We start from the raw sequence: 12,034 nt of genomic DNA on the forward strand, positions 1-12,034 counted from the left end.
GAAGGACATACCAGCTGGAACAGCTCAGCACAATCAGGAAAGAGCAAATGTGTTCCTGATTCACTAACTGCTCTCATCCTGTGTACTTGAGTTGGAATACATTTAGATGAAATTGCAGATGAACTTCTGCTGCCTTATTATTATACTACTGCCCAAAACTCGGGAACCACATAGGTTCTGGCAATAGGATATCTCTCACTGCCTAAACTCTTTCAGCATAACTCAGGAGTGGAGGTTTGGATGGCAAAAGAGACTTAAAAGACTAGTGTGGGAATTAGGAATAAAATGGGCCCCTCAATAAGGATAGTTGAGGGAAGCATTCTGACTAGATAGAAATCACGTAGATGAGATATAATTCTTTTCTGCTCCAATTCCTAATATCTTGGAAATTTGTTGACCTGGGCTTTGTGTGGCACTTTATTGCCACTTGATAATTCTGTTTAAATGGAAAATTATTGTAGGTGACTCCTACTGTCACATAATTTTTCTGGAGTTAAATATAGAAAAGGAATTATTTGCTATAGCATACATTTATTTTTGCCTTTGCTAAATAATTCCAGGTTGTTTTCCAGAGTGATTTACCACTTTACATGCTCAGCAGTAGTATATAGGTGTTCCTGATACTGTAAGACTTAAAGTTTTGCAATTTGGTGGCTGTAAATGGCATCTAATTGTTTCAATGTCCTGTATTATTAAGGAGGTTGAGAATCTTTTCATATATAATGGCCATTTTTGCTGCCTCCTCCTTTGAAATGCCTGTTAAGTCTTCTCCCCATTTTTTTTTTTTTTTTTTTTTTTTTTTTTTGGAGACAGAGTCTCGCTGTGTCTCCCAGGCTGGAGTGCAGTGGCGTGATCTCGGCTCACTGCAAGCTCCGCCTCCCGGGTTCACGCCATTCTCCCGCCTCAGCCTCCCAAGTAGCTGAGACTACAGGCGCCCACCACCACGCCCGGCTAGTTTTTTGTATTTTTAGTAGAGACGGGGTTTCACCATGTTAGCCAGGATAGTCTCGATCTCCTGACCTCGTGATCCACCCGCCTCGGCCTCCCAAAGTGCTGGGATTACAGGCTTGAGCCACCGCGCCCGGCCTTCTCCCCATTTTTTATTGAATTATGTTGTTCTTCTAAATGGATCCTTCCCCCTTCTCCCATGTCCAGTTCCTAGAACCAAATGGATTTTTAGGAGTTTTTGTTTACTCTGAATACTGATCCTTCACCAGACATATATATATATATATATATATATATATATATATGAGTTTTTATTTTTCCTGAATAGTAATCCTTTGCCAGTTATACGTGTGTGTGTGTGTGTGTGTATGTTTGTTTTGTTTTGTTTTGTTTTGTTTCGGGCTGGTGCAGTCTCTGCTCACTGCACTGCAACCTCCACCTCCAGGTTCTAGCGATCCTCCTGCTTCAGTCTCCCAAGTAGCTGGGATTACAGGCATGAGCCAACACACCCGGATGGGGTTTCACCGTGTTGGCCAGGTTGGTCTCAAACTCCTGACCTCAAGTGATCTATCCACCTCGGCCTCCCAAAGTGCTAAGATTACAGGCGTGAGCCACTGCGCCCAGCCATATATATAGAATTTTTTTTTTTTCTTTTTGAGATAGTCTCGCTCTGTCTTGCAGGCTGGAGTGCAATGGCACAATCTCGACTTATTGCAACCTCTGCCTCCCAGGTTCAAGCAATTCTCTTGCCTCAGCCTCCCAAGTAGCTGGGGCTACAGGCATGTGTCACCATGCCCAGCTAATTTTTGTATTTTTAATAGAAACGGGGTTTCATCATATTGGCCAGGCTGGTCTCAAACTCCTGACCTCAAGTGATCTGCCCCCCTCAGCCTCCCAAAATGCTGGGATTACAGGCATGAGCCTGGCCTAGAAGTTTATATATTGAATTATCTTCCAGCTTATGGCTTGGCTTTTGACTTTGGTGTCTTCTGATGAATTGAGGTTCTTAAATGTAGCGTAATTTATCAGGCTTTATATTTTTTATTATTCCTTTATATTTTGCATTTTCTGTCTTGAGGAAAAAAGTCTTTGTACTGAGATAAAAGGAGGCTTGGTTCTATGAGAAAGTAGAGACAAAGATGCTCTAAACATCTTTGTCTGTCCTGTTATTGTTCAGGGGTAAAAATGTCTTTAGCTTCTGATTCCCTTCATTTCTGCTTTTTGTTTTGTAGATTCAAGTCCAATTCTGCTCAACTGCTTGTTGAGGCTCGAGTTCAGCCTAATCCATCAAAACATGTGAGTGTCTATTACTTGAATGAGGCTTCTCATGATTGCACATGGTTCTTGCTTTGGCTTGCAGTGTCGTTAAGAGCTATCTTTGCTTGGGCAGGCGCGGTGGCCCACGTCTGTAATCCCAGCACTTTGGGAGGCCAAGGCGGGCGGATCACGAGGTCAGGAGATCAAGACCATCCTGGTTAACACGGTGAAATCCCGTCTCTACTAAAAATACAAAAAAAAAATTAGCCAGGCCTGGTGGCGGGTGCCTATAGTCCCAGCTACTCGGGAGGCTGAGGCAGGAGAATGGCGTGAACCTGGGAGGTGGAGCTTGCAGTGAGCCAAGATCATGCCACTGCACTCCAGCCTGGGCGACAAAGCAAGACTCTGTCTCAAAAAAAAAAAAAAAAACTATCTTTGCTTTGTTTATAGTTCAACATGCCCACAGTATTTGTTCTAGTATTGACTTAAATCTTCTGTTACGGTTTGAAAAGTTTCCTTACAGTTAGGGACTAAATCATTCCCTGTCCTTTGGCCCTCTCCAGCCCCACCTTCCTCTCTGCACTTTCAGCCTGCACTCCATTCTTTCTGGGTGCCTTGGTGTTTCTGAGATTACCGCACATGTCTTCTATTCTGTTTGTGCCTTCCCTTCCTAGAACGTCTAGACTCTGTTTCCACCTTCGCTTAGAGAGAGGGAATTCACCTTTAAAGACCCCGGTCTGGCCAGGCACAGTGGCTCAGGCCCATAATCCCAGCACTTTGGGAGGTCGAGGCGGGCAGATCACTTGAGGTCAGAAGTTCAAGACCAGCCTGGCAAACATGGTGAAAACCCATCTCTACTAAAAATACAAAAATTAGCCAGGCATGGCGTCTCATACCTGTAATCCTAGCTACTTGGGAGGCTGAGGCAAGAGAATCACTTGAACGATTGAAGGCAGGGAGGTGGAGGTTGCACCACTTGGTGCAAGCCAAGATTGCACCACTGCACTCCAGCCTGGGTGACAGAGACTCTATCAAAAGGAAAAAAAAGGAATCTAAGAATCTAAGCCACCTCCTTGACAAAGCCTTTCTCCTGGATCATTCCTCTGGAAACTCACCTAATTATATCTATAAACTTTTACACATGTGTTATAGTGATTAACTCATATTGTTTTACCACCCCTACCATAGAAGCTGTATTTTAATAATGCATAGCAATTTCCTGTGTATCTAGGAGCTAAACGAACATTTGTCAAATATTTTTTGAATGAGGGCCATGCTAAAAGATATCTTGGAAGGCAGAATTGGGGCTCAGATCACCACATAATTTCTGCAGCCTCTTAAGACAAAGGTTTCCAGAAGCAAAATGGATAAACATGAGAATCCAGTTCTTTTCCTCAACTTGTTTTTTTATATTTCCAGTAAACTAAAAAGAAGCTACTGTTCTTGTAAGTGGACTTTTCCATTGGTTCGTGGTTTTAGCCAAGATCCCCAGATTGTCTTTCTCTGCCAGTTTGTGTAGCATAATGTGGATTCTGGAGTACATGCTATACCGTTATTTGCACACATTCTAGAAGAGTTTCTTCCCTAGTAGGTGTCTCCACATCCCCCTGTCACCTCCCCATATTAATTACATGTGACATCTGGTGTATTAAGGATGAGTTGTAACTTGGTAAAGGCTGTAGTATTTTGTGGTTTGGGCACATCGATATAGTGAAACCACTGTCCTTGACAAGTAAAATTACAATGTTGGCCGTTAGACGATTTATAGACTTATCCTCTAATAACCTTTGTGACTGGGTTTCTAGTAGTTGTGAGGGGCAACTCTGCTGTGCTTAACAGGGGTAGTTTACAAAAGAAACCTGATAGCTTCTAAAAGAAGTTGGACTAAGTGACCTCTTAAGGACCTTGGCAATTCTGAAACCCTGAGTTTTTCAGTCTGCCATTATAAACCACCGTAAGTTCTCATTTCAGCCTTCTTTCTGCCTCTGAATCCTGGTGATTCTGTAAGCCCAGCCCAGCTGCTACCTCCTTCAGGAAGCCTTCCTGTTGTATACTTTTAGCTTAGTACCCTTGGGACTCAGAGTCCACACATTGCAGTTGAGTGCTGATACTTGTTGCAGGGTAAGGATCACTTCCCATGCACCCGGCTGCATGTGGTACCCTTATGGCCTCCTGGACCTGATTCCTCTTTGGCTCATGTGGCTCTATTTCTCTCCAGGTTCCCACATCCCATCCCCCTCACCACTGTGCAGTGTGTATGCAGTTTGTGCGAAAGGAAAACCTACTCTCTTTGGCCTGTCAGCACCAGTTTTGCCGCAGCTGCTGGGAGCAGCACTGCTCAGTTCTCATCAAGGATGGCGTGGGCGTGGGTGAGTCTGCCACAGAACTTATAAAAAGCTGGCATTAAGTGTTTATCTTTGACTCTGCTTTTTCATGTACTCAAGTAAACTGAGTATTTTCTTCTGAGCCTGATTGAGATTTTTATCATCAGAACTAATGATTTTCAAATACATCAATACAAACAGTGACAAAGGTTTCCCCAGTCCTCAGCAAGCAAAATGAGAAAACTAAATACACTGTTGTAAATGTTGACGTGAGTGCAGAGCGACCTTCTCTCACCTTTTGGGAGAACCGTCCTTTAAAATGCCTACCTTGATTCCACAAGTGGCAACCATAACTCAGAAATGCCCACAAGAGTTTGCTGCTATTTAGGTAACATAGCACAAATCAAATTTGATGATTAGTTACAGGAATATTTGTTATACTGTGATTTGATGATACTGAAACAAATTAGTATCACATTAATTGATATCTGCAGAGTCCCACAATTGGTGATAATCACCTGTAAATAATGTTAAACATCACAAAACTCAGTTGTTAGTCAAGAACTCTAAATAAGGATTTTTAAAATGGTTTTGTTATTTAATGGTGCCATTAGTGATATCATTTGGGATAATGTTTTAGTTTCATTGCTGTGAAAATATGCTAATTTCTCTTTGAATAAATTCTGTTGCTTGAAGGGTTTCTTTTATGCAACTTGGATTTGTTGAGTGAATTGGGTGGGCAAATTGTGTCATTGTGTCTTCTGCAGTATGGTTGTCCATGATGGTTTGTTTGTTTGTTTGTTTGTTTGAGACGGAGTCTGGCTCTGTCGCCCAGGCTGGAGTGCAGTGGCCAGATCTCAGCTCACTGCAAGCTCCGCCTCCCGGGTTTACGCCATTCTCCTGCCTCAGCCTCCCGAGTAGCTGGGACTACAGGTGCCCGCCACCTCGCCTGGCTAGTTTTTTGTATTTTTTAGTAGAGACGGGGTTTCACCATGTTAGCCAGGATGGTCTCGATCTCCTGACCTCGTGATCCTCCTGTCTCGGCCTCCCAAAGTGCTGGGATTATAGGCTTGAGCCACTGCGCCCAGCCTGTTTGCTTTTTTTGTTTTGTTTTTGTTTTTGTTTTTGTTTTTGAGACAGAGTTTCGCTCTTGTTGCCCAGGCTGGAGTGCAATCGCGCGATCTCGGCTCACCACAACCTCCGCCTCCTGGGTTCAAGCGATTCTCCTGCCTCAGCCTCCCGACTAACTGGGATTACAGGCATGTGCCACCATGCCTGGCTAATTTTGTATTTTTAGTGGAGACGGGGTTTCACCATGTTGGTCAGACTGGTCTCGAACTCCCGACCTCAGGTGATCTGCCTGCCTTGGCGTCCCAAAGTGCTGGGATTACAGGCATGAGCCATTGCACCTGGCCTCATCAGGTTATTTTTGTTCAACAGGAGTCTCTTGTATGGCTCAGGACTGTCCACTCCGTACACCAGAGGACTTCGTGTTTCCATTGCTTCCCAATGAAGAATTGAGAGAGAAATACAGGCGCTACCTCTTCAGGGACTATGTGGAGGTATGGCCAGCCTTTGTTCTGCCTTCTGTCTTCCTGGGCCTACCTTCCATCAAAGGGTCATTACTTACTTTATAGACTAGGGTGACATTAAGTGATAGTGTTCGAAGAAAGAGCTCCATAGGTTTAAAAAAGTTTGAAAACCACTAGAGTGATAGTGAAGAGTACAGGCCCTAGAGTCAGACACACCATTGTGTGAAACTTGGATACTTCCTTGCTTTGTGACCACTCTTTTTTTTCTCTTGTGAGACAGTGCCTTGCTATGTTGCCTGGCTGGAGTGCAGTGGCGTGATCTTGGCTCACTGCAACCTTCACCTCCCAGGTTTAAATGATTCTCCTGCCTCAGCCTCCTGAGTAGCTGGGACTACAGGCATGCGCCACCGCTCCCAGCTAATTTTTGTATTTTTAGTAGAGATGGGGTTTCACCGTGTTGGCCAAGATGATCTCAATCTCTTGACCTCATGATCTGCCTGCCTCAGCCTCCCAAAGTGCTGGGATTACAGGTGTGAGCCACTGTACCCAGCCTCTTTTTTTTTTTTTTTTTTTTAAATTCTGAGTCTTGATTTTCTCTTCCATAGACACATATCCCCACCTTGTACACAGTGGCTTAAAGAAGCTATTGTGTGTTCAGTGGATGAATATAAATTAGGCATATTTAGGAGCTGCTGTTATATTCGGTTCCCTGTGTGGTTGAGCAGAGAGAAGGGGTATTACTTTTTGAGTAAATGGAAAACTTGTCCAGGATTCCAGCATGGTCACTTTTGTAGTCCTTTCCCTCTATTAGGCCATTTGCTAGGCCTGCTGATTCCATGCAATATAATTTTTTTTTCTTTTTCTTTTTTTTTTGGAGGGGGAGACAGGGTTTTACTCTGTCACCCAGGCTGGAGTGCAGAGGCACAAACATGGCTCACTGCAGCCTCTGACCTCCCAGACTCAAGCAGTCCTCCTAAGCCTCCCGAGCAGATGGGACTACTGGCATGCACCACCAAACTCAGCTAATTTTTGTATTTTTTGTAAAGATGGGTGTTTCACCATGTTGCCCAGGCTAGTCTCGAACTCCTGAGCTCAAGCCATCCACCCAATGCAGCATAACTTTTGTATTTGTCTTTTTTGCCTAAGCTTTCCAGATTAATTTATGGTCTGGTTCTTGTCATGCACATGCCACAGGATAAATAGAAGGCCTTGTTCTTTATGCTGTTTGCTGCCTTTGAGGGTCATTGAGCTCCTCAGAGATACTTTTTTTTTTTTTTTTTTTTTTTTTTTTTTGAGATGGAGTCTCACTCTGTCGCCCAGGCTGGAGTACAGTGGCAGCACGATCTCAGCTCACTGCAACCTGTCTCCCAGGTTCAAGTGCTTCTCCAGCCTCAGCCTCCTGAGTAGCTGAGATTACAAGCTTGCACCACCATACCCAACTAATTTTTTTTTTTTTTTTTTTTGAGACGGAGTCTCGCTCTGTCGCCCAGGCTGGAGTGCAGTGGCCGGATCTTAGCTCACTGCAAGCTCCGCCTCCCGGGTTTACGCCATTCTCCTGCCTCAGCCTCCCGAGTAGCTGGGACTACAGGCGCCTGCCACCTCGCCCGGCTAGTTTTTTTTGTATTTTTTAGTAGAGACGGGGTTTCACCGTGCTAGCCAGGATGGTCTCGATCTCCTGACCTTGTGATCCGCCCGTCTCGGCCTCCCAAAGTGCTGGGATTACAGGCTTGAGCCACCGCGCCCGGCCCCAACTAATTTTTGTGTTTTTTAGTAGAGACGGGGTTTCACCATGTTGGCCTAGTCTCAAAGTCCTGACCTCAGGTGATCCGCCTGCCTCGGCCTCCCAAAGTGCTGGGATTACAAGGCATGAGCCACTGTAGGTCTGGCTTTATTTATTTTTTAATTTTTTTGGAGACAGAGTTTTGCTGTCATCCAGGCTGGAATGCATTGGTGCAGTCAGCTCACTGCTGCCTCAAATTTCAGGCCTCAAGCAGTCTTCCCACCTCAGCCTCCTTAGTAGCTAGGACTACAGGCAGGAGCCACCATGCCTGGTGCAATTCTATATAACCTTAGATCATTCCAGTGAGTTGCTACCTGGTTTAAGCTAGACGTCCTAAGTTCCTCTTTAATATCTGGCTTATGTTTGGTTTTCACAACATCCTTTCTGAATTTATATAACCCCTTGATATAAGTCATCAGCTGGGAGAACAGAAAGTGTTTGAATATTCAGGGGATTCTGATTTTTAGACAGCAACTAAGAGATGTCCTCATTGTTTCCTCTTGGTGTATTCACAGAGTCATTACCAGCTCCAGCTGTGCCCTGGTGCAGACTGCCCCATGGTTATTCGGGTACAAGAGCCTAGAGCTCGCCGAGTACAGTGCAATCGGTGCAACGAGGTCTTCTGGTAAGAGTGAGTGTGAGTGCTGAGCAGCCCTGGGCTCATGCCCCATCCTCCAAAGCACCACTGCTGTTGCTCCATGTGAGGGCGGCACTGGAAGAGGCAGGGTCTCTGAGCCAACAGAGCAACTGTGCTCCAAGTGGGTAGGTTTATGCCCAGCATCTCATATTCCACTAGGTCTTCAATACATGCTCAGTCTGGAGGCAAGGAATTGACACAGGTTCTTGGAGAATGTGTTGTGGCTTATGCTACTAAGTCTCATGGCCCAGAGATTGTGTGGGATGTATCTATCTTTATAGTTAATCACATATTACTGTGTTTGAAAGGTATAATCTTCAGCATTTTAATCTTTCTCTGTCTTGGCCTTTCTTGGCTAATTTTTGTAAAACTAAGTCATAAATATATTCTACATCTACTGAAGGTTCACTTCATTCAGTAGATACCATGGGAATAACTAAAGTTTACCGAAGGCTTACCAGATGACAGACACTATCCTGATCACTTACCTTGCATTATCACAACTGTATATGACCCTTATATTCTCTCATTTTTTGTTGTTTTCTTGAGACGGAGTCTTGCTTTGTAGCCCAGGGTGGAGTGCAGTGGTGCATACTTTGCTCACCACAACCTCCACCTCCCAGGGTCAAGCAATTCTCCTACCTCAGCCTCCTGAGTAGCTGAGATTACAGGCACATGCCATCATGCCTGGCTGATTTTTGTATTTTTAGTAGAGACAGGGTTTCATTATGTTGGCCAGGCTGGTCGCAAACTCCTGACCTCGTGATCTGCCCACCTTGGCCTCCCAAAGTACTGGGATTACAGGATTGAGCCACTGCGCCTGGCTATGACCCTTATATTCTATGAAGATATCAAGGTACAAGGCAAACCTAGTAAATAGTAGAACCATAATTTAGGCCCAGATCTGTCCTAATCATACCTCCCTGGAATATTCATGGTGGGGCTTCAGAGAAACTGCTTGGAAAATGAGATGTGTGTGTGTGCACATGCCTGTATTTCAAAACATTATTGACACCGAAGATTAAGAATCACTAATGTAGTGGTTCTTTCATTTTAAATCAGGCAGCCACCAGGATCACAGCGATTCAGAGAGACTCCTTGTAATGGTTCTTTATCCTTGTGTCCCACTTTATGAAGTTACTTCCCTGGGTATTTGCCTGAGGGCCTTTTCTAGCCACGAAGTACTGTTGGCCTCCACCAAAGAAAAATTGAAAATATGGAAGCCTAGCCCGACGAATATTGGAGTCTTTTTTTTTTTTTTTTTTCTGTTTTAAGTTTCAGTGTCATCAGATATATCATGACCCTACAGATTTTGCAAGTTCTGGCATTTGTGCATCCTTGTGTGCATGTCTGGCTGGGAAATCAGATGAGACTCCCAGAAATGGATCTCAATCCTGCCTTAGGTCTGAGCTAAGGAGTCCTTCTCAGAGCACCTCACCATGCCCTATGAGTCATAGCTCTGTGTTTGACATCTTGGGGGTTGGTAAACAAGATGTTTAAACAAGATATTTAACATACATAGCATAGCTCACTGCAGCCTCAAACCCCTGGTATGAAGTGATCCTTCTGCCTTAGCCTTCCAAGTAGCTGAAACTACAGATGCCCAGCTAATTTTTAAAAATTTGTTGTAGAGGCCAGGTGCAGTGGCTCACGCCTGTGACCCCAGCACTTGAGGAGGCCGAGGCGAGTGGATCACCTAAGGTCAGGAATTCAAGACTAGCCTGGCCAACATGATGAAATCCCGTCTCTACTAAAAATACAAAAATTAGCCAGGTGTAGTGGCAGGAGCCTGTAATCTCAGCTACTCAGGAGGCTGAGGCAGGAAAATCACTTGAACCAGGGAAGCAGAGGTTGCAGTGAGCCGAGATCATGCCATTGCACTCCAGCCTGGGTGACAAGAGCGAAACTCCGTCTCAAAAAAAAAAAGATTGTAGAGGCAGGGTCTTCGTATGTTGCCTACGTTGGTCTCAAACTCCTGGTCTAAAGCAATCCTTTTTTTTTTTTTAAACAGGGTCTCTCTCAGTTGCCCACGTTGTAGTACAGTGATGCAAATACAGCTCACTGCAGCCTTGACCTCCAGAGCTCAGGCAATCCTCCTACCTTAGACTCTCTAATAGCTGGGACTACAGACACATGCCACCACACCTGGCTAGTTTTTTCATTTTTTGTAGAGATGGGGTCTCACCATGTTGTCCAGGCTGGCTTCAAACTCTTGGGCTCAAGCAGTCCTCCCATCTTGACCTTCCATAGTACTAGGATTACAAGCATGAACCATTGCACTCGGCCTACAGAAACATTTTATTTGTGCATGTTAGAGCATGTCTTACAAAGGCTTAAGTTGAAGAGACATTCATGCAGTATTTCAGTATAACTCATGAGTAAGTAAAGGTTCCATGGGCCTTGAGAGAGAACTTTACCTATTTGAAAAGCTCTAGACCAGGCAGGATGGCCCACACCTGTAATCCCAGCACTTTGGGAGACTGAGGCGAGCAGATCATAAGGTCAAGAGATGAAGACCATCCTGGCCAACATGGTGAAACCCCATCTCTACTAAAAATACAAAAATTAGGCTGGGCGCAGTGGCTCACGCCTGTAATCCCAGCACTTTGGGAGGCTGAGGTAGGCGGATCACAAGGTCAGGAGATCGAGACCATCCTGGCTAACACGGTGAAACCCGTCTCTACTAAAAATACAAAAAATTATCCTGGTGTTGTGGCAGGCGCCTATAGTCCCAGCTACTTGGGAAGCTGAGGCAGGAGAATGGTGTGAAGCCAGGAGGCGGAGCTTGCAGTAAGCCGAGATTGTGCCACTGCACTCCAGCCTGACGACAAAGCGAGACTCCGTCTCAAAAAAAAAAAAAGTAAAGAAAAGTTCTAATTCATGATTTGTTAACTTGGATAAAAGGAAAATTTTAAACATGGGACCCTGACTTAATGAATATTTGAATGTTTTTCTTTTCCAATTTTAAGTTTCAAGTGTCGTCAGATGTATCATGCACCCACAGACTGCGCCACGATCCGGAAATGGCTCACGAAGTGTGCAGACGACTCTGAAACAGCCAACTACATTAGTGCTCACACTAAAGACGTAAGGATTGTATTTTACCTCTCATGGATCTGCCCTCTTATTGCTGCCCAGGGCCTAGCCTTGGAGATTTGCCATCTGAGAGCAGAATACCCAGAGCCCCAGGGCCCTTCCTGAGGACTGGGGCTTGGGGACCTTCATGCAGAGTTGGCAGCTTGTAGCAGTTTATCACAGGATGCATTGGGTGCATTTTTTCTTTATTATTATGAAATGCCAAAATGCCAGAAAAGGGGGAACTAATTAGAAGAGAACTACCAGTCTTTAACAGCTTTGAAAAGGAGGTGGTTAATAGTCATACTTGATACATAGTAAGGCTGTAATGCAAGCTCAGACCTGCACGATACTCATTTTGAAGTTTCCCATGGGAAAGTATGGTCTGCGGGCTCTAGGGGCCACTCTACCCTTTGTCAGTCACTCGCAGAGTATGCACTCACAAGCACAGTTTTAATAACAACATTATTAAACATGGTCG

At 44.7% G+C, this 12,034-nt stretch overlaps 1 protein-coding gene across 5 annotated transcripts in view; it reads left to right on the forward strand.

The window, feature by feature from the left end:
• The window catches only part of ARIH2 (ariadne RBR E3 ubiquitin protein ligase 2), a 69,498-nt gene that overhangs the window by 45,261 nt on the left and 12,203 nt on the right, over window positions 1–12,034 (forward strand). For all 5 annotated transcript variants that reach the window (XM_050780868.1, XM_050780869.1, XM_050780870.1 and 2 more), the window contains 5 exons: window positions 2,181–2,244; window positions 4,424–4,574; window positions 5,970–6,091; window positions 8,357–8,466; window positions 11,448–11,565. In XM_050780868.1, coding sequence (XP_050636825.1) covers window positions 2,181–2,244; window positions 4,424–4,574; window positions 5,970–6,091; window positions 8,357–8,466; window positions 11,448–11,565 — 565 coding nt within the window. The remainder of the gene's footprint in view (window positions 1–2,180; window positions 2,245–4,423; window positions 4,575–5,969; window positions 6,092–8,356; window positions 8,467–11,447; window positions 11,566–12,034) is intronic.

This window comes from Macaca thibetana, chromosome 2 (assembly GCF_024542745.1).
Source record: "Macaca thibetana thibetana isolate TM-01 chromosome 2, ASM2454274v1, whole genome shotgun sequence".
Taxonomy (NCBI): Eukaryota; Metazoa; Chordata; class Mammalia; order Primates; family Cercopithecidae; genus Macaca; species Macaca thibetana.